The sequence below is a fragment of the Cetorhinus maximus genome, unplaced genomic scaffold (assembly GCF_964194155.1).
Source record: "Cetorhinus maximus unplaced genomic scaffold, sCetMax3.hap1.1 HAP1_SCAFFOLD_2358, whole genome shotgun sequence".
NCBI lineage: Eukaryota > Metazoa > Chordata > Chondrichthyes > Lamniformes > Cetorhinidae > Cetorhinus > Cetorhinus maximus.
Genome location: NW_027598297.1, coordinates 1 through 23424, shown reverse-complemented (window position 1 = coordinate 23424; position 23424 = coordinate 1). Strand labels below are relative to the sequence as shown.

General features: G+C 63.7%; 1 protein-coding gene across 1 annotated transcript in view; it reads right to left on the bottom strand.

The window, feature by feature from the left end:
- Positions 1 to 22453, bottom strand: part of LOC144677250 (uncharacterized) — a gene marked incomplete at both ends in the record, with an annotated part of 44285 nt that extends 21832 nt beyond the window's left edge. The window contains 11 exon segments of the mRNA XM_078537435.1: positions 6391 to 6490; positions 6920 to 7174; positions 9054 to 9125; positions 14519 to 14917; positions 15423 to 15522; positions 16592 to 16746; positions 18873 to 18950; positions 18953 to 19004; positions 19581 to 19732; positions 20466 to 20513; positions 22251 to 22453. Of these exon segments, the coding sequence (XP_078393561.1) occupies positions 6391 to 6490; positions 6920 to 7174; positions 9054 to 9125; positions 14519 to 14917; positions 15423 to 15522; positions 16592 to 16746; positions 18873 to 18950; positions 18953 to 19004; positions 19581 to 19732; positions 20466 to 20513; positions 22251 to 22453 (1614 nt within the window).
- Positions 22454 to 23424: the final 971 nt, after the last annotated feature.

Genomic DNA, 23424 nt, shown 5'->3' with positions numbered 1-23424 from the left:
CCCCTTGACACCCCCGACCTCCCCTTGAACCCCAACCACCCCTTCATCCCCTGACCTCCCGTTGATCCCCCAACCTGCCCTTGATCCCCCGACCTCCCCATGATCCCTCGACTTCCCTTTGATTCTCCTAACTCCCCTTGATCCCCCGATCTCCCTTATATCCCCCTTGATCCCCCGACCTCAACTGGAACCCCCGACCTCCCCTGGATCCACCGACCTCCCCTGGATCCCCCGACCTCCCCTGGATCCCCCGACCACCCCTGGATCGCCGACCTCCCCTGGATTCCCCGACCGCCCCTGGATTCCCCGACCTCCCCTGGATTCCCCGACCTCCCCTGGATTCCCCGACCACCCATCTATCCACCGACCTCCCCTGAATCCCCCGACCACCCCTGTATCCCCCGACCACACCTGTATCCCCCGACCTCCCCTGTATCCCCCGACCTTCCCTGTAACCCCCGACCACCCCTGTATACCCCGACCTCCCCTTCGTCCCCTGACCTCACCTTCATCCCACGACCTCCCCTTGAAACCCCCGACCTCCATTTCACCCCCCAAATTCCCCTTTAACCCCAACCACCCCTTGATCCCCCGACCTCCCGTTGATCCCCCAACCTGCCCTTGATCCCCCGACCTCCCTTTGATCCCCTGAATTCCCTTTGATTCTCCTAACTTCCCTTGATCCCCCAATCTCCCTTTAATCCCCCTTGATCCCCCGACCTCAACTAGATCCCCCGACCTGCCCTGGAACTCCCGACCTCCGCCGGATACCCCGACCTCCGCTGGATCCCCCGACCTACAGTGGATCCCCCGACCTACGCTGGATCCCCCGACCTCCACTGGATATTCCGACCTCCCCTGGATCCCCGATCACCCCTTGATCCCCCGACCTCAACTGGATCCCCGGACCACCCCTGTATCCCTCGACCTCCCCTTGAACCCCCGACCACCCCTTGATCCCCCGACTACCCTTGATCCCCCGACCACTCAATGAACCCCTGATCTCACCTTGATCCCCCGAACTCCCCTTGATCTCCCATGATCCCCCGACATTCCCTTGATCCTCAAACCTCCCTTTGATTCCCGACGTCCCCTTAATCCCCTGACCTCCCCTTGTTCCCACGACCACCCCTTGATCCATCGATCTCCCCTTGATTCCCCAAGCTCCCCTTCAACCGCCTTGATCCCGCGACCTCCCTGGAATCCCCCTACCTCCCCTGGAACCCCCGACCTCCCCTGGACTCCCCGACCTCCCCTGGACTCCCCGACCTCCCGTGGACTCCCCGACCTCCCCTGCATTCCCCGACCACCCCTGGATCCCCCGACCACCCCTGGATCCCCCGACCACCCCTGAATCCCCCGACCACCCATGGATCCCCCGACATTACTTGATCCACCGACCACGCCTTGATCCCCCGACCACCCATTGATCCCCCGACCTCCCCTTGATCCCCCGACCTCCCCTTGATCCCCCGACCTCCCCTTGATCCCCCGACCTCCCCTTGATCCCCCGACCTCCCCTTGAACCCCCGACCACACATTGATCCCCCGACCTCCCATTGATACCCCGACTTTCCCTTGATCCCTCGACCACTCCTTGATCCACCCGACATCCCCTTGATTCCCCGACGTCCCCTTGATCCCCCGACGTCCCCTTGAACCCCCCATGTCCCCTTGAACCCCCGACGTCTCCTTGATCCACCGATCGGACCTTGAACCCCCGACCGGACATTGATCCCCCGACCAGACGTTTATCCCCCGACCGAACGTTTATCCCCCGACCGGACCTTGATCCCCTTTCCGGACCTTGATCCCCCTTCCGGACCTTGATCCCCCTTCCGGACCTTGATCCCCCTTCCGGACCTTGATCCATCGTCCTCCCCTTGGTCCGACGATCTGCCCTTGAACCACCGACCACCCCTTGACGCTCCGACCTTCCCTTGACAACCCGACCTCCACTTGACCCCCCGACCTCCCCTTGACACCCGACCTACACTTGACCCCCGACCTCCACTTGGCTTCCGACCTACCCTTGACCCCGGACATCCACTTGAACCCCAACCACCCCTTGAAACCCCCGACCTCCCCTTTAAACACCCGACCTCCCCTTGAATCCCCGACATCCCCTGGATCCCCCGACATCCACTGGATCCCCCGAATAATCCTTGATCCCCCGAACACTCCTTGACAGCCCCGACCTCCCCGTGACAGCCCCGACCTCCCCTTGACAGTCCCGACCTCCCCTTGACAGCCCCGACCTCCCCTTGACAGCCCCGACCTCCCCTTGACAGCCCCGACCTCCCCTTGACAGCCCCGACCTCCACTTGACAGCCCAGACCTCGCCTTGACAGCCCCGACCTCCCCTTGACAGCCCCGACCTCCCCTTGACAGCCCCGACCTCCACTTGACAGCCCCGACCTCCCCTTGACAGCCCCGACCACCCCTTGACAGCACCGACCTCCCCTTGACACCCCCGACCTCCCCTTGACGCCCCCGACCTCCCCTTGACACCCCCGACCACGCCTTGACACCCCCAACCTCCGCTTGACACTCCGGACCTCTCCTTGACACGCACGACCTCCCCTTGACACCCTCGACCTCCCCTTGATCCCACCACCTCCCCTTTGACACCCCGACATCCCGTTGATCCCCCGACCTCACCTTGACCCCCGACCTCCGCTTGAACCCCAACCACCCCTTGATCCCTTGACCTCCCGTTGATCCCCCAACCTGCCCTTGATCCCCTGACCTCCCCTGTATCCCCCGACTACCCCTTGATCCGCGACCTACATTTCACCCCCCGAATTCCACTTGAACTACAACCACCCCTTGATCCCCCAACCTGCCCTTGATCCCCCGACCTCCCTTTGATCCCCCGACTTCCCTTTGATTCTCCTAACTCCCCTTGATCCCCTGATCTCCCTTTAATCCCCCTTGATCCCCCGACCTCAACTGGATCCCCTGACCTTCCCTGGATCCACCGGCCTCCCCTGGATCGCCCGACCTCCGCTGGATCCCCCGACTTCCGCTGGATCCCCTGACCTCCGCTGGATCCCCCGGTCTCCGCTGCATCCCCCGACCTCCCATGGATCACCGAGCTCCCCTGGATCCCCCGAACTCCCCTGGATCCCCCGAACTCCCCTGGATCCCCCGAACTCCCCTGGATCCCCCGAACTCCCCTGGATCCCCCGTCCTTCCCTGGATCCCCCGTCCAACCCTGGATCCCCCGACCTCCCCTGTATCCCCCGACCTCCCCTGTATCCCCCGACCTCCCCTTTAACCCCAACCACCCCTTGATCCCCCAACCTCCCGTTGATACCCCAACCTGCCCTTGATCCCCCGACCTCCCTTTGATCCCCTGACTTCCCTTTGATTCTCCAAACTCCCCTTGATCCCCCAATCTCCCTTTAATCCCCCTTGATCCCCCGACCTCAACTGGATCCCCCGACCACCCCTGGATACTCCGACCACCCCTGGATCCCGCGATCACCCCTTGATCCCCGACCTCTCCTGGATCCACCGACCTCCCCTGGATCCACCGACCTCCCCGGGATCAACTGACCTCCCCGGGATCAACCGACCTCCCCTTGATCCCCCGACCTCCCCTTGATGCCCCGACCTCCCCTTGATGCCCCGACCTCCCCTTGATGCCCCGACCTCCCCTGTATCTCCCGACCTCCCCTGTATCCCCCGACCACCCCTGTATCCCCCGACCGCCCCTGTATCCCCCGACCTCCCCTGTATCCCCCGACCTCCCATTGGTCCCCAGACCTCACCTTCATCCTACGACCTCCCCTTGAAACCCCCGACCTCCATTTCACCCACCAAATTCCCCTTCAACCACAACCACCCCTTGATCCCCCGACCTCCCGTTGATCCCCCAACATGCCCTTGATCCCCCGACCTCCCTTTGATCCCCTGACTTCCCTTTGATTCTCCTAACTCCCCTTGATCCCCCAATCTCCCTTTAATCCCCCTTGATCCCCCGACCTCAACTGGATCCCCCGACCTTCGCTGGATCCACCGACCTCCCCTGGATCCCGCGACCTCCGCTGGATCCCCCGACCTACGCTGGATCCCCGACCTCCCCTGGATACTCCGACCTCCCCTGTATCCCCCGACCTCCCCTGTATCCCCCGACCTCCCCTTGGTCCCCTGACCTCACCTTCATCCCACGACCTCCCCTTGAAACCCCCGACCTCCATTTCAACCCCAAATTCCCCTTTAACCCCAACCACCCCTTGATCCCCCGACCTCCCGTTGATCCCCCGACCTCAACGGGATCCCCGGACCACCCCCGTATCCCCCGACCTCCCCTTGAACACCCGACCTCCCCTTGATCCCCCGACTTCCGCTTGATCCCCCGACCTCTCCTTGATCCCCTGATCTCACTTTGATCCCCCGACCTCCCCTTCATCTCCCATGATCCCCCGACATTCCCTTGAACCCCCGACCTCCCTTTGATTCCCGAAGTCCCCTTAATCCCCCGACCTCCCCTTGTTCCCACGACCACCCCTTGATCCATCGATCTCCCCATGATTCCCCAAGCTCTCCTTCAACCGCCTTGATCCCCCGACCTCCCCGGAATACCCCTACCTCTCCTGGGTCCCCCGACCTCCCCTGGACACCCCGACCACCCCTGGACACCCCGACCTCCCCCGGATCCCCCGACCACCCCTGAATCCCCCGACCACCCATGGATCTCCCGACATCCCCCTGATCCACCGACCTCCCCTTGATCCCCCGACCACCCTTTGATCCCCCGACCTCCCCTTGATCCACCGACCTTCCCTTGATCCCCCAACCTCCCCTTGACCCCCTAACCACCCCTTTATCCCCTGACCGTCCCTTGATACTCTGACCACCCCTTGATCCCCCGACCTCCCATTGATACCCCGACTTTCACTTGATCCCTCGACCACTCCTTGATCCCCCCGACGTCCCCTTGATCCCCCGACGTCCCCTTGATCCCCCGACGTCCCCTTGATCCCCCGACGTCCCCTTGATCCTCCGACGTCCTCTTGAAACCCCCACGTCCCCTTGATCCCCCGACCTCCCCTTGATCCCCCGACCTCCCCTTGATCCCCCGACCTCCCCTTGATCCCCCGACCTCCCCTTGATCCCCAGACCTCCCCTTGAAACACCGATCGGACCTTGATCCTCCGACCGGACGTTGATCCCCCCAACGGACGTTGATCCCCCGACCGGACGTTGATCCACGGACCGGACGTTGATCCCCCGACCGGACCTTGATCCCCCTTCTGGACCTTGATCCCCCTTCCGGACCTTGATCCCCCTTCCGGACCTTGATCCCCCGTCCTCCCCTTGGTCCAACGACCTGCCCTTGAACCACCGACCACCCCTTGTCACCCCGACCTACCCTTGACACCCCAACCTCCACTTGACCCCCCGACCTCCCCTTGAAAGCCCAAACCTCTACTTGACAGTCCCGACCTCCCCTTGACAGTCCCGACCTCCCCTTGACAGCCCCGACCTCCCCTTGACAGCCCCGACCTCCCCTTGACAGCCCCGACCTCCCCTTGACAGCCCCGACCTCCCCTTGACAGCCCCGACCTCCCCTTGAAAGCCCCGACCTCCCCTTGACAGCCCCGACCTCCACTTGACAGCCCCGACCTCCCCTTGACAGCCCCGACCACCCCTTGACAGCACCGACCTCCCCTTGACACCCCCGACCTCCCCTTGACGCCCCCGACCTCCCCTTGACACTCCCGACCACGCCTTGACACCCCCAACCTCCGCTTGACACTCCGGACCTCTCCTTGACACGCACGACCTCCCCTTGACACCCTCGACCTCCCCTTGATCCCACCACCTCCCCTTTGACACCCCGACATCCCGTTGATCCCCCGACCTCACCTTGACCCCCGACCTCCGCTTGAACCCCAACCACCCCTTGATCCCTTGACCTCCCGTTGATCCCCCAACCTGCCCTTGATCCCCTGACCTCCCCTGTATCCCCCGACCACCCCTTGATCCGCGACCTACATTTCACCCCCCGAATTCCACTTGAACTACAACCACCCCTTGATCCTCCAACCTGCCCTTGATCCCCCGACCTCCCTTTGATCCCCCGACTTCCCTTTGATTCTCCTAACTCCCCTTGATCCCCTGATCTCCCTTTAATCCCCCTTGATCCCCCGACCTCAACTGGTTCCCCTGACCTTCCCTGGATCCACCGGCCTCCCCTGGATCGCCCGACTTCCGCTGGATCCCCCGACTTCCGCTGGATCCCCTGACCTCCGCTGGAACCCCCGGTCTCCGCTGCATCCCCCGACCTCCCATGGATCCCCGACCTCCCCTGGATCCCCCGAACTCCCCTGGATCCCCCGAACTCCCCTGGATCCCCCGACCTCCCCTGGATCCCCCGACCTCCCCTGGATCTCTGGACCGCCCCTGTAACCCCCGACCTCCCCTTGAACCCCGAACTCCCCTTGAACCCCGACATCCCCTTGATCCCCGACCTCCCCTTGATCCCCTGACCTCCCCTGGATCCCCCGACCTCCCCTTGATCCCACGAATTACCCTTGATCCCACGACCTCCCCTTGATCCCACGACCTCACCTTGATCCCACGACCTCCCCTTGACACCCCCGACCTCCATTTCACCCCCCGAATTCCCCTTGACACCCCGACCACACCTTGAACCCCCCTACCTCCCCTTAATCCCACCGACACCCCTTGAATTGCCCATCTCCCCAAGACCTTCCCTTAATCCACCGACCTCCCCTTGATCCACCGACGTCCCCTTGATCCCCCGACGTCCCCTTGATCCCCCGACATCCCCTTGATCCCCCGACGTCCCCTTGATCCACCGACGACCCGTTGATCCACCGACGACCCGTTGATCCCCCGACGTCCCCTTGATCCCCCGACGTCCCCTTGATCCCCCGACGTCCCCTTGATCCCCCGACGTCCCCTTGATCCCCCGACGTCCCCTTGATCCCCCGACGTCCCCTTGATCCCCCGACGTCCCCTTGAATCCCCGATCTCCCCATGATACCACGACCTCCCCTTGATCCCCCGACCTCCCCTTGATCCCCCGACCTCCCCTTGAACCCTTTACCTCCCCTTGATCCCCCGACCACCCCTTGATCCCCCGACATCCCCTTGATGCTCCTTGACCCCCCGACCTCCCCTTGCCTCCTGACCTCCCCTTGCCCCCCGACCTCACCTTGAGCCCCGACCTCCCCTTGACCCCCGTCCTCCCCTTCATCCCCCGACCTGCCCTTGACTCCCGAACTCCCCTTGACCCCAGAGATCGCCGTGATGCCCCGACATCCCATTGTTCCCACGACCTCCCCTTGATCTCCCGATCTCCCCTTGATCCTCCAACCGCCCCGTCAACCCCGTTGATCCCCCGTCCTTCCCTGGATCCCCCGACCAACCCTGGATCCCCCGACCTCCCCTGTATCCCCCGACCTCCCCTGTATCCCCCGACCTCCCCTTTAACCCCAACCACCCCTTGATCCCCCGACCTCCCGTTGATCCCCCAACCTGCCCTTGATCCCCCGACCTCCCTTTGATCCCCTGACTTCCCTTTGATTCTCCAAACTCCCCTTGATCCCCCAATCTCCCTTTAATCCCCCTTGATCCCCCGACCTCAACTGGATCCCCCGACCACCCCTGGATCCCCCGACCTCCCCTTGATCCCCCGACTTCCCCTTGATGCCCCGACCTCCCCTTGATGCCCCGACCTCCCCTGTATCTCCCGACCTCCCCTGTATCTCCCGACCTCCCCTGTATCCCCCGACCACCCCTGTATCCCCGACCGCCCCTGTATCCCCCGACCTCCCCTGTATCCCCCGACCTCCCCTGTATCCCCCGACCTCCCATTGGTCCCCAGACCTCACCTTCATCCTACGACCTCCCCTTGAAACCCCCGACCTCCATTTCACCCACCAAATTCCCCTTCAACCACAACCACCCCTTGATCCCCCGACCTCCCGTTGATCCCCCAACATGCCCTTGATCCCCCGACCTCCCTTTGATCCCCTGACTTCCCTTTGATTCTCCTAACTCCCCTTGATCCCCCAATCTCCCTTTAATCCCCCTTGATCCCCCGACCTCAACTGGATCCCCCGACCTTCGCTGGATCCACCGACCTCCCCTGGATCCCGCGACCTCCGCTGGATCCCCCGACCTACGCTGGATCCCCGACCTCCCCTGGATACTCCGACCTCCCCTGTATCCCCCGACCTCCCCTGTATCCCCCGACCTCCCCTTGGTCCCCTGACCTCACCTTCATCCCACGACCTCCCCTTGAAACCCCCGACCTCCATTTCAACCCCAAATTCCCCTTTAACCCCAACCACCCCTTGATCCCCCGACCTCCCGTTGATCCCCCGACCTCAACGGGATCCCCGGACCACCCCCGTATCCCCCGACCTCCCCTTGAACACCCGACCTCCCCTTGATCCCCCGACTTCCGCTTGATCCCCCGACCTCTCCTTGATCCCCTGATCTCACTTTGATCCCCCGACCTCCCCTTCATCTCCCATGATCCCCCGACATTCCCTTGAACCCCAGACCTCCCTTTGATTCCCGAAGTCCCCTTAATCCCCCGACCTCCCCTTGTTCCCACGATCACCCCTTGATCCATCGATCTCCCCTTGATTCCCCAAGCTCCCCTTCAACCGCCTTGATCCCCCGACCTCCCCGGAATACCCCTACCTCTCCTGGATCCCCCGACCTCCCCTGGACACCCCGACCACCCCTGGACACCCCGACCTCCCCCGGATCCCCCGACCACCCCTGAATCCCCCGACCACCCTTTGATCCCCCGACCTCCCCTTGATCCGCCGACCTCCCCTTGATCCCCCGACCTCCCCTTGACCCCCTGACCACCCCTTTATGCCCTGACCGTCCCTTGATACCCTGACCACCCCTTGATCCCCCGACCTCCCATTGATACCCCGACTTTCACTTGATCCCTCGACCACTCCTTGATCCCCCCGACGTCCCCTTGATCCCCCGACGTCCCCTTGATCCTCCGACGTCCCCTTGAAACCCCCACGTCCCCTTGAATCCCAGACCTCCCCTTGATCCCCCGACCTCCCCTTGATCCCGCGACTTCCCCTTGATCCTCCGACCTCCCCTTGATCCCCCGACCTCCCCTTGATCCCCCGACCTCCCCTTGATCCCCCGACCACACCTTGATCCCCCGACCTCCCCTTGATCCACCGATCGGACCTTGATCCTCCGACCGGACGTTGATCCCCCGACCGGACGTTGATCCCCCGACCGGACGTTGATCCACGGACCGGACGTTGATCCCCCGACCGGACCTTGTTCCCCCTTCCGGACCTTGATCCCCCTTCCGGACCTTGATCCCCCTTCCGGACCTTGATCCCCCGTCCTCCCCTTGGTCCGACGACCTGCCCTTGAACCACCGACCACCCCTTGACACCCCGACCTTCCCTTGACACCCCAACCTGCACTTGACCCCCCGACCTCCCCTTGACCCCCAACCTCCACTTGGCTTCCGACCTACCCTTGACCCCGGACATCCACTTGAACCCCAACCACCCCTTGAAACACCCGACCTCCCCTATAACACCTGTCCTCCCCTGGATCCCCCGACATCCCCTGGATCCCCCGACATCCCCTGGATCCCCCGTATAATCCTTGATCCACCGACGACTCCTTGACAGCCCCAACCTCCCCTTGACACCCCAGACCTCCCCTTGACACCCCCGGCCTCCCCTTGAAAGCCCAAACCTCTACTTGACAGTCCCGACCTCCCCTTGACAGTCCCGACCTCCCCTTGACAGCCCCGACCTCCCCTTGACAGCCCCGACCTCCCCTTGACAGCCCCGACCTCCCCTTGACAGCCCCGACCTCCCCTTGACAGCCCCGACCTCCCCTTGACAGCCCCGACCTCCCCTTGACAGCCCCGACCTCCCCTTGACAGCCCCGACCTCCCCTTGACAGCCCCGACCTCCCCTTGACAGCCCCGACCTCCCCTTGACAGCCCCGACCTCCCCTTGACAGCCCCGACCTCCCCTTGACAGCACCGACCTCCCCTTGACACCCCCCGACCTCCCCTTGACACCCCCGACCTCCCCTTGACACCCCCGACATCCCCTTGTCACCCCCGACCTCCCCTTGACACACACGACCTCACCTTGACACCCTCGACCTCCCGTTGATCCCACCACCTCCCCTTTGACACCCCGACATCCGGTTGATCCCCCGACCTCACCTTGGCCCCCGACCTCCCCTGTATCCCCTCACTTCCCCTGTATCCCCCGACCTCCCCTTGATCCGCGAGCTCCATTTCACCCCCCGAATTCCCCTTGAACCCCAACCACCCTTTCATCCCCCAACCTGCCCTTGATCCCCCGACCTCCCCTTGATCCCCCGACTTCCCTTTGATTCGCCTAACTCCCCTTGATCCCCTGATCTCCCTTTAATCCCCCTTGATCCCCCGACCTCAACTGGATCCCCCGACCTTCCCTGGATCCACCGGCCTCCGCTGGATCACCCGACCTCCGCTGGATCCCCCGACTTCCGCTGGATGCCCCGACCTCTGCTGGATCCCCCGGTCTCCGCTGCAGCCCTCGACCTCCCCTGGATCCCCCGAACTCCCCTGGATCCCCCGACCTCCCCTGGATCTCCGGACCTCCCCTGTATCCCCCGACCTCCCCTGTATTCCCCGAACTCCACTTGAACCCCGACCTCCCCTTGAACCCCGACATCCCCTTGAACCCCGACCTCCCCTTGATCCCCTGACCACCCCTGGATCCCCCGACCTCCCCTTGATCCCTTGACCTCACCTTGATCCCACGACCTCCCCTTTACACCCCCGACCTCCATTTCACCCCCCGAATTCCCCTTGACACCCCGACCACACCTTGAAACCCCCTACCTCCCCTTAATCCCACCGACACCCCTTGAAATGCCCATCTCCCCAAGAACTTCCCTTGATCCACCGACCTCCCCTTGTTCCCCCGACGTCCCCTTGATCCCCCGACGTCCCCTTGATCCCCCGACGTCCCCTTGATCCCCCGACGTCCCCTTGATCCACCGACGACCCCTTGATCCCCCGACCGCCCCTGTATCCCCCGACCTCCCCTGTATCCCCCGACATCCACTTTAACCCCGACCACCCCTTGATCCCCCAACCTCCCGTTGATTCCCCAACCTGCCCTTGATCCCCCGACCTCCCTTTGATCCCCTGACTTCCCTTTGATTCTCCTAACTCCCCTTGATCCCCCAATCTCCCTTTAATCCCCCTTGATCCCCCGATCTCAACTGGATCCCCCGACCTTTCCTGGATCCACCGACCTCCCCTGGATCCCCCGACCTTCCCTAGATCCCCCGACCTCCGCTGGATCCCCCGACCTACGCTGGATCCCCCGACCACCCTTGGATACCCCGACCTCCCTTGGATCCCCCGATCTCGCCTTGATCCCCCGACCTCAACTGGATCACCGGACCACCCCTGTATCCCCCGACCTCCCCTTGAACCCCCTACCTCCCCTTGATCCCCCGACTTCCCCTTGATCCCCCGACCTCTCCTTGATCCCCTGACTCACCTTGATCCCCCGACCTCCCCTTGATCTCCCATGATCCCCCGACATTCCCTTGATCCCCGACCTCCATTTGATTCCCGACGTCCCCTTAATCCCCCGACCTCCCCTTGTTCCCACGACCACCCCTTGATCCATCGATCTCCCATTGATTCCCCAAGCTCCCCTTCAACCGCCTTGATCCCCCGACCTCCCCGTAATCCCCCTACCTCCCCTGGATCCCCCGACCTCCCCTGGACTCCCCGACCTCCCCTGGATCCCCCGACCACCCCTGGATCCCACGACCACCCCTGAATCCCCCGACCACCCATGGATACCCCAACATCCCCTTGATCCACCGACCACCCCTTGATCCCCCGACCACCCATTGATCCCCCGACCTCCCCTTGATCCCCCGACCACCCCTTGATCCCCTGACCACCCCTTGATCGCCCGACCTCCCATTGATACCCCAACTTTCCCTTGATCCCTCGACCACTCCTTGATCCCCTCGACGTCCCCTTGATCCCCCGACATCACCTTGATCCCCCGACGTCCCCTTGAACCATCGACATCCCCTTGAACCCCCGACGTCCCCTTGAACATCCGACGTCCCCTTGATCCCCCGACCTCCCCTTGATCCCTCGACCTCCCCTTGATCCCCCGACCACCCCTTGATCCCCCGACCTCCGCTTGATCCCCAGACCTCCCCTTGATCCCCCGACCACCCCTTGATCCCCCGACCTCCCCTTGATCCCCCGACCTCCCCTTGATCCCCCGACCGGACGTTGATCCCCCGACCGGACGTTGATCCCCCGACCGGACGTTTATCCCCCGACCGGACCTTGATCCCCCGACCGGACCTTGATCCCCCTTCCGGACCTTGATCCCCCTTCCGGACCTTGATCCCCCTTCCGGACCTTGATCCCCCGTCCTCCCCTTGGTCCAACGACCTGCCCTTGAACCACCGACCACCCCTTGACACCCCGACTTTCCCTTGACACCCCGACCTCCACTTGACCCCCCAACATCCCCTTGACATCCGACCTACACTTGACCCCCGACCTCCACTTAGCTTCCGACCTTCCCTTGACCCCGGACATCCACTTGAACCCCAACCACCCCTTGAAACACCCGACCTCCCCTTTAAACACCCGACCTCCCCTTGATCCCCCGACATCCCCTGGATCCCCCGACATCCCCTGGATCCCCCGAATAATCATTGATCCCCCGACCACTGCTTGACAGCCCCAACCTCCCCTTGACACCCCAGACATCCCCTTGACACCCCCGACCTCCCCTTGATAGCCCCGACCTCCCCTTGACAGCCCCGACCTCCCCTTGACAGCCCCGACCTCCCCTTGACAGCCCCGACCTCCCCTTGACAGCCCCGACCTCCCCTTGGCAGCCCCGACCTCCCCTTGGCAGCCCCGACCTCCCCTTCACAGCCCCGACCTCCTCTTGACACCCCCGACCTCCCCATGACACTCCGGACCTCTCCTTCACACGCACGACCTCCCCTTGACAGCCCCGACCTCCCCGTGACAGCCCCGATCTCCTCTTGACAGCCCCGACCTCCCCTTGACAGCCCCGACCTCCCCTTGACAGCCCCGACCTCCCCTTGACAGTCCTGACCTCCCCTTGACAGTCCCGACCTCCCTTTGACAGTCCCGACCTCCCCTTGACACTCCGGACCTCTCCTTGACACGCACGACCTCCCCTTGACACCCTCGACCTCCCCTTGATCCCACCACCTTCCCTTTGACACCCCGACATTCCGTTGATCACCCGACCTCACCTTGACCCCCAACCTCCCCTTGAACCCCAACCACCCCTTGATCCCCCGACCTCCCCTATATCCGCGACCTCCATTTCGCCCTCCGCATTCCCCTTAAACCCCAACCACCCCTTGATCCCCCAACCTGCCCTTGAACCCCCGACCTCCCCTTGATCCCATGACTTCCCTTTGATTCTCCTAATACCCCTTGATCCCCTGATCTCCCTTTAATCCCCATTGATCCCCCGACCTCAACTGGACCCCCCGACCTTCCCTGGATCTACCGGCCTCCCCTGGATCACCCGACCTCCGCTGGATCCCCCGACTTCGGCTGGATCCCCCGACCTCCGCTGGATCGCCCGGTCACCGCTGCATCCCCCAACCTCCCCTGGATCCCCCGAACTCCCCTGGATCCCCCGACCTCCCCTGGATCCCCCGACATCCCCTGTATCCCCCGACCACACCTGTATCGCCCGACCTCCACTTGAACCCCAACCTCCCCTTGAACCCCGACATCCCCTTGATCCCCGACCTCCCCTTGATCCCCTGACCTCCCCTGTATCCTCCGACCTCCCCTTGATCCCCCAGATTCCCCTTGATCCCACGACCTCCCCTTGATCCCTTGACCTCACTTTGATCCCACGACGTCCCCTTGAAACCCCCGACCACCATTTCACCCCCCGAATTCCCCTTGACACCCCGACCACACCTTGAACCCCCCTACCTCCCCTTAATCCCACCGACACCCCTTGAAAAGCCCATCTCCCCAAGAACTTCCCTTGATCCCCCGACCTCCCCTTGATCCCCCGACCTCCCCTTGATCCCCCGACGTCCCCTTGATCCCCCGACGTCCCTTTGATCCCCCGACGTCCCTTTGATCCCCCGACGTCCCCTTGATCCCCCGACGTCCCCTTGATCCCCCGACGTGCCCTTGATCCCCCGACGTCCCCTTGATCCCCCGACGTCCCCTTGATCCCCCGACGTGCCCTTGATCCCCCGACGTGCCCTTGATCCCCCGACGTGCCCTTGATCCCCCGACGTCCCCTTGATCCCCCGACGTCCCCTTGATCCCCCGACGTCCCCTTGATCCCCCGACGTCCCCTTGATCCCCCGACGTCCCTTTGATCCCCCGACGTCCCCTTGATCCCCCGACGTCCCCTTGATCCCCCGACGTCCCCTTGAATCCCCGATCTCCCCATGATCCCACGACCTCCCCTTGTTTCCCGGACCTCCCCTTGATCCCCCGACCTCCCGTTGAACCCTTTGCCTCCCCTTGATCCCCCGACCACCCCTTGATCCCCCGACATCCACTTGATGCCCCTTGACCCCCCGACCTCCCCTTGCCCCCCGACATCACCTTGAGCCCCGACCTCCCTTTGACCCCCGTCCTCCCCTTCATCCCCCGACCTGCCCTTGACTCCCGAACTACCCTTGACCCCAGAGATCGCCGTGATGCCCCGACCTCCCATTGATAACACAACCTCCCCTTGATCTCCGAACCTCCTCTGTATCCCCCGAACTCCCTTGATCCCCCGACCTCGCCTTGAACCCCGACCTCCCCTTGAACCCTGACCTCCCCTTGATCCCCGACCTCCCCTTGATCCCCGACCTCCCCTTGATCCCCTGACCTCCCATGGATCCCCCTACCTCCCCTTGATCCCCCGACTTCCCCTTGATCCCACGACCTCCCCTTGATCCCCTGACCTCACCTTGATCCCACGACCACCCCTTGACACCCCCGACCTCCATTTCACCCCCGAATTCCCCTTGACACCTTGACCACACCTTGATCCCCCCTACCTCCCCTTAATCCCACCAACACCCCTTGAAGTGCCCATCTCCCCAAGAACGTCCCTTGATCCCCCGACGTCCCCTTGATCCACCGACGTCCCTTGATCCCCCGACGTCCCCTTGATCCCCCGACGTCCCCTTGATCCCCCGACGTCCCCTTGAACCCCCGACGACCCCTTGATCCCCCGACGACCCCTTAATCCCCCGACGTCCCCTTGATCCCCCGACGTCCCCTTGATCCCCCGATGTCCCCTTGATCCCCCCACGACCCCTTGATCCCCCGACGTCCCCTTGATCCACCGACGTCCCCTTGATCCCCCGACGTCCCCTTGATCCCCCGATGTCCCCTTGAATCCCCGATCTCCCCCTGATCCCACGACCTCCCCTTGATCCCCCGACCACCCCGTGATCCCCCGACCTCCCCTTGAACCCTTTACCTCCCCTTGATTCCCCGACCTCCCCTTGATCCCCCGACGTCCCCTTGATGGCCCTTGTCCCCCCGACCACCCCTTGCCCCCCGACCTCCCCTTGCCCCCCGACCTCCCCTTGCCCCCCGACCTCCCCTTGCCCCCGACCTCCCCTTGCCCCCCGACCTCCCCTGTATCCCCCGACCTCCCCTGTATCCCCCGACCTCCCCTGTATCCCCCGACCTCCCCTGTATCCCCCGACCTCCCCTGTATCCCCCGACATCCCCTGTATCCCCCGACCTCCCCTGTATCCCCCGACCACCCCTGTAACCCCCGACCTCCCCTGTATCCCCCGACCTCCCCTTTATCACCCGACCACCCCTTGATCCGCGACCTACTCTTGATCCCCTGACCTCCCCTGGATCCCCCGACCTCCCCTTGATCCCCTGACTTCCCCTTGATCCCCCGACCTCCCCTTGATCCCCTGACCACTCCTTCATCCCACGACCTCCCCTTGACACCCCCGATCTCCATTTCGCCCTCCGAATTCCCCTTGAACCCCAACCACCCCTTGATTCCCCGACCTCCCGTTGATCCCCCAACCTGCCCTTGATCCCCCGACCTCCCCTTGATCCCCCGACTTCCCTTTGATTCTCCTAACTCCCCTTGATCCCCTTATCTCCCATTAATCCCCCTTTATCCCTCGATCTCAACTGGATCCTCCGACCTTCCCTGGATCCACCGACCTCCGCTGGATCCCCCGACCTTCCCTGGATCCCCCGAACTCCCCTGGATCCCCCGACCTCCCCTGGAACCCACGACTACCCCTGGATCTCCGAACCTCCCCTGTATCCCCCGAACTCCCTTGATCCCCCGACCTCCCCTTGAACCCCGACCTCCCCTTGAACCCCGACATCCCCTTGATCCCCGACCTCCCCTTGATCCCCTGACCTCCCCTGGATCCCCCTACCTCCCCTTGATCCCCAGACTTCCCCTTGATCCCACGACCACCCCTTGACACCCCCGACCTCCATTTCACCCCCGAATTCCCCTTGACACCCTGACCTCACCTTGATCCCCCCTACCTCCCCTTAATCCTACCGACACCCCTTGAAGTGCCCATCTCCCCAAGAACTTCCCTTGATCCCCCGATGTCACCTTGATCCTCCGACGTCCCCTTGAACCCCCGACGTCCCCTTGATTCCCCGACGTCCCCTTGATCCCCCGACGACCCCTTGATCCCCCGACGTCCCCTTGATCCCCCGACGTCCCCTTGATCCCCCGACGTCCCCTTGATCCCCCGACGTCCCCTTGAATCGCCGATCTCCCCATGATCCCACGACCTCCCCTTGATCCCACGACCTCCCATTGATCCCCCGACCTCCCGTTGAACCCTTTGCCTCCCCTTGATCCCCCGACCACCCCTTGATCCCCCGACATCCCCTTGATGCCCCTTGACCCCCCGACATCCCCTTGCCCCCCAACCTCCCCTTGCCCCCCGACATCACCTTGAGCACCGACCTCCCCTTGACCACCATCCTCCCCTTCATCCCCCGACCTGCCCTTGACTCCCGAACTCCCCTTGACCCCAGAGATCGCCGTGATGCCCCGACATCCCATTGTTCCCACGACCTCTCCTTGATCTCCCGATCTCCCCTTGATCCTCCAACCGCCCCGTCAACCCCGTTGATCCCCCGACCTTCCCTGGAACCCCCGACCTTCCCTGGAACCCCCGACCAACCCTGGAACCCCCGACCTCCCATGTAGCCCCCGACCTCCCCTGTAACCCCCGACCACCCCTGTAACCCCCGACCTCCCGGATATCCCCCGACCTCCCCTGTATCCCCCGACCACCCCTGTTTCCTCCGACCTCCCCTGTAACCCCCGACCACCCCTGTAACCCCCGACCTCCCCTGGATCCCCCGACCTCCCCTGTATCCCCCGAACTCCCCTGTATCCCCCGAACTCCCCTGTATCCCCCGAACTCCCCTGTATCCTCCGAACACCCCCGTATCCCCCGACCTCCCCCGTATCACCCGACTTCCCCTGTAACCCCCGACCTCCCTTGTATCCCCCGAACTCTCCTGTATCCCCCGACCTCCCCTTTATCACCCGACCTCCCCTTGATCCGCGACCAACTCTTGATCCCCAGACCTCCCCTGGAAACCCCCGACCTCACCTTGATCCCCTGACTTCCCCTTGATCCCCCGACCTCCCCTTGATCCTCTGACCTCCCCTTCATCCCACGACATCCCCTTGACACCCCCGATCTCCATTTCACCCCCCGAATTCCCCTTGAACCCCAACCACCCCTTGATCCCCCGACCTCCCGTTGATCCCCCAACCTGCCCTTGATCCCCCGACCTCCCCTTGATTCCCCGACTTCCCTTTGATTCTCCTAACTCCCCTTGATCCCCTTATCTCCCTTTAATCCCCCTTTATCCCTCGATCTCAACTGGAGCCCCCGACCTTCCCTGGATCCACCGACCTCCGCTGGATCCCCCGACCTTCCCTGGATCCCCCGGTCTCCGCTGCATCCCCCGACCACCCCTGGACACCCCGAACTCCCCTGGATCCCCCGACCTCCCCTGGAACCCACGACTACCCCTGGATCTCCGAACCTCCCCTGTATCCCCCGAACTCCCTTGATCCCCCGACCTCCCCTTGATTCCCCGACTTCCCTTTGATTCTCCTAACTCCCCTTGATCCCCTTATCTCCCTTTAATCCCCCTTTATCCCTCGATCTCAACTGGATCCCCCGACCTTCCCTGGATCCACCGACCTCCGCTGGATCCCCCGACCTTCCCTGGATCCCCCGGTCTCCGCTGCATCCCCCGACCACCCCTGGACACCCCGAACTCCCCTGGATCCCCCGACCTCCCCTGGAACCCACGACTACCCCTGGATCTCCGAACCTCACCTGTATCCCCCGAACTCCCTTGATCCCCCGACCTCCCCTTGAACCCCGACCTCCCCTGGAACCCCGACATCCCCTTGATCCCCGACCTCCCCTTGATCCCATGACCTCCCCTGGATCCCCCGACCTCCCCTTGATCCACCGACTTCCCCTTGATCCCACGACCTCCCCTTGATCCCCTGACCTCACCTTGATCCCACGACCTCCCCTTGACACCCCCGACCTCCATTTCACCCCCGAATTCCCCTTGACACCCTGACCACACCTTAATCCCCCCTACCTCCCCTTAATCCCACCAACACCCCTTGAAGTGCCCATCTCCCCAAGAACTTCCCTTGATCCCCCGACATCCCCTTGATCCCCCGATGTCCCCTTGATACCCCGACGTCCCCTTGATCCCCCGACATCCCCTTGATCCCCCGATGTCCCCTTGATCCCCCGACGTCCCCTTGATCCCCCGACGTCCCCTTGATCCCCCGACGTCCCCTTGATCCCCCGACGTCCCCTTGATCCCCCGGCGTCCCCTTGATCCCCCGACGACCCCTTGATCACCCGACGTCCCCTTGATCCCCCGACGTCCCCTTGATCCCCCGACCTCCCCTTGAGCCCCCGACGTCCCCTTGAACCCTTTACCACCCCTGGATCCCCCGACCTCCCCTGGATCTCCGGACCTCCCCTGTATCCCCCGACGTCCCCTGTATCCCCCGACCTCCCCTGTATCCCCCGACCTCCACTTGAACCCCAACCTCCCCTTGAACCCCGACATCCCCTTGATCCCCCGAATTCCCCTTGATCCCACGACCTCCCCTTGATCCCTTGACCTCACCTTGATCCCTTGACCTCACCTTGATCCCACGACCACCCCTTGACACCCCCGACCTCCAATTCACCCCCAGACTTACCCTTGACACCCCGACCACACCTTGAACCCCCCTACCTCGCCTTAATCCCGCCGACACCCCTTGAAATGCCCATCTCCCCATGAACTTCCCTTGATCCACCGACCTCCCCTTGATCCCCCGACGTCCCCTTGATCCCCCGACGTCCCCTTGATCCCCCGACGTCCCCTTGTGCTCCCGACGTCCCCTTGATCCCCCGACAACCCATTGATCCCCCGACCTCCCCTTGATCCCCCGACCTCCCCTTGATCCCCCGACCTCCCCTTCTTCCCCCGACCTCCCCTTCTTCCCCCGACCTCCCCTTGCCCCCCGACCTCCCCTTGCCCCGCGACCTCACCTTGAGTCCCGACCTCCCCTTGACCCCCGTCCTCCCCTTCATACCTTGACCTGCCCTTGACTCCCGACGTCCCCTTGACCCCAGAGATCGCCTTGATGCCCCGACCTCCCATTGTTCCCACGACCTTCCCTTGATCTCCCGATCTCCCCTTGAACCCCCAACCTTCCCTGCATCCCCCGACCACCCCTGGATCCCCCGAACTCCCCTGGATTCTCCGAACTCCCCTGGATCCCCCGACCACCCTTGAACCCCCGACCACCCCTTGACACCCCCGACCTCCCTTGACAACCCCGACCACCCCATGACACCCCAGACCTCCAATTGACAGCCCCGACCTCCCCGTGCTAGCATCAACCTCCCCTTGCTAGCCCCGACCTCCCCTTGACACCCCCGACCTCCCCTTGACACCCCCGACCACCCCTTGACACCCCCGACCTCCCCTTGACACCCCCGACCTCCCCATGACAGCCCCGACCTCCCCTTGACAGCCCCGACCTCCCCTTGACAGCCTCGACCACCCCTTGACAGCCCCGACCTCCCCTTGATCCCCCGACTTCCCTTTGATTCTCCTAACTCCCCTTGATCCCCTTATCTCCCATTAATCCCCCTTTATCCCTCGATCTCAACTGGATCCCCCGACCTTCCCTGGATCCACCGACCTCCGCTGGATCCCCCGACCTTCCCTGGATCCCCCGAACTCCCCTGGATCCCCCGACCTCCCCTGGAACCCACGACTACCCCTGGATCTCTGAACCTCCCCTGTATCCCCCGAACTCCCTTGATCCCCCGACCTCCCCTTGAACCCCGACCTCCCCTTGAACCCCGACATCCCCTTGATCCCCGACCTCGCCTTGATCCCCTGACCTCCCCTGGATCCCCCTACCTCCCCTTGATCCCCAGACTTCCCCTTGATCCCACGACCACCCCTTGACACCCCCGACCTCCATTTCACCCCCGAATTCCCCTTGACACCCTGACCTCACCTTGATCCCCCCTACCTCCCCTTAATCCTACCGACACCCCTTGAAGTGCCCATCTCCCCAAGAACTTCCCTTGATCCCCCGATGTCCCCTTGATCCTCCGACGTCCCCTTGAACCCCCGACGTCCCCTTGATTCCCCGACGTCCCGTTGATCCCCCGACGACCCCTTGATCCCCCGACATCCCCTTGATCCCCCGACGTCCCCTTGATCCCCCGACGTCCCCTTGATCCCCCGACGTCCCCTTGAATCGCCGATCTCCCCATGATCCCACGACCTCCCCTTGATCCCACGACCTCCCATTGATCCCCCGACCTCCCGTTGAACCCTTTGCCTCCCCTTGATCCCCCGACCACCCCTTGATCCCCCGACATCCCCTTGATGCCCCTTGACCCCCCGACATCCCCTTGCCCCCCAACCTCCCCTTGCCCCCCGACATCACCTTGAGCACCGACCTCCCCTTGACCACCATCCTCCCCTTCATCCCCCGACCTGCCCTTGACTCCCGAACTCCCCTTGACCCCAGAGATCGCCGTGATGCCCCGACATCCCATTGTTCCCACGACCTCTCCTTGATCTCCCGATCTCCCCTTGATCCTCCAACCGCCCCGTCAACCCCGTTGATCCCCCGACCTTCCCTGGAACCCCCGACCAACCCTGGAACCCCCGACCTCCCATGTAGCCCCCGACCTCCCCTGTAACCCCCGACCACCCCTGTAACCCCCGACCTCCCGGATATCCCCCGACCTCCCCTGTATCCCCCGACCACCCCTGTTTCCTCCGACCTCCCCTGTAACCCCCGACCACCCCTGTAACCCCCGACCTCCCCTGGATCCCCCGACCTCCCCTGTATCCCCCGAACTCCCCTGTATCCCCCGAACTCCCCTGTATCCCCCGAACTCCCCTGTATCCTCCGAACACCCCCGTATCCCCCGACCTCCCCCGTATCACCCGACCTCCCCTGTATCCCCCGACCACCCCTGTTTCCTCCGACCTCCCCTGTAACCCCCGACCACCCCTGTAACCCCCGACCTCCCCTGGATCCCCCGACCTCCCCTGTATCCCCCGAACTCCCCTGTATCCCCCGAACTCCCCTGTATCCCCCGAACTCCCCTGTATCCCCCGAACTCCCCTGTATCCTCCGAACACCCCCGTATCCCCCGACCTCCCCCGTATCACCCGACTTCCCCTGTAACCCCCGACCTCCCTTGTATCCCCCGAACTCTCCTGTATCCCCCGACCTCCCCTTTATCACCCGACCTCCCCTTGATCCGCGACCAACTCTTGATCCCCAGACCTCCCCTGGAAACCCCCGACCTCACCTTGATCCCCTGACTTCCCCTTGATCCCCCGACCTCCCCTTGATCCTCTGACCTCCCCTTCATCCCACGACATCCCCTTGACACCCCCGATCTCCATTTCACCCCCCGAATTCCCCTTGAACCCCAACCACCCCTTGATCCCCCGACCTCCCGTTGATCCCCCAACCTGCCCTTGATCCCCCGACCTCCCCTTGATTCCCCGACTTCCCTTTGATTCTCCTAACTCCCCTTGATCCCCTTATCTCCCTTTAATCCCCCTTTATCCCTCGATCTCAACTGGAGCCCCCGACCTTCCCTGGATCCACCGACCTCCGCTGGATCCCCCGACCTTCCCTGGATCCCCCGGTCTCCGCTGCATCCCCCGACCTCCCCTGGAACCCACGACTACCCCTGGATCTCCGAACCTCCCCTGTATCCCCCGAACTCCCTTGATCCCCCGACCTCCCCTTGATTCCCCGACTTCCCTTTGATTCTCCTAACTCCCCTTGATCCCCTTATCTCCCTTTAATCCCCCTTTATCCCTCGATCTCAACTGGATCCCCCGACCTTCCCTGGATCCACCGACCTCCGCTGGATCCCCCGACCTTCCCTGGATCCCCCGGTCTCCGCTGCATCCCCCGACCACCCCTGGACACCCCGAACTCCCCTGGATCCCCCGACCTCCCCTGGAACCCACGACTACCCCTGGATCTCCGAACCTCACCTGTATCCCCCGAACTCCCTTGATCCCCCGACCTCCCCTTGAACCCCGACCTCCCCTGGAACCCCGACATCCCCTTGATCCCCGACCTCCCCTTGATCCCATGACCTCCCCTGGATCCCCCGACCTCCCCTTGATCCACCGACTTCCCCTTGATCCCACGACCTCCCCTTGATCCCCTGACCTCACCTTGATCCCACGACCTCCCCTTGACACCCCCGACCTCCATTTCACCCCCGAATTCCCCTTGACACCCTGACCACACCTTAATCCCCCCTACCTCCCCTTAATCCCACCAACACCCCTTGAAGTGCCCATCTCCCCAAGAACTTCCCTTGATCCCCCGACATCCCCTTGATCCCCCGATGTCCCCTTGATACCCCGACGTCCCCTTGATCCCCCGACATCCCCTTGATCCCCCGATGTCCCCTTGATCCCCCGACGTCCCCTTGATCCCCCGACGTCCCCTTGATCCCCCGACGTCCCCTTGATCCCCCGACGTCCCCTTGATCCCCCGGCGTCCCCTTGATCCCCCGACGACCCCTTGATCACCCGACGTCCCCTTGATCCCCCGACGTCCCCTTGATCCCCCGACCTCCCCTTGATCCCCCGACGTCCCCTTGAACCCTTTACCACCCCTGGATCCCCCGACCTCCCCTGGATCTCCGGACCTCCCCTGTATCCCCCGACGTCCCCTGTATCCCCCGACCTCCCCTGTATCCCCCGACCTCCACTTGAACCCCAACCTCCCCTTGAACCCCGAC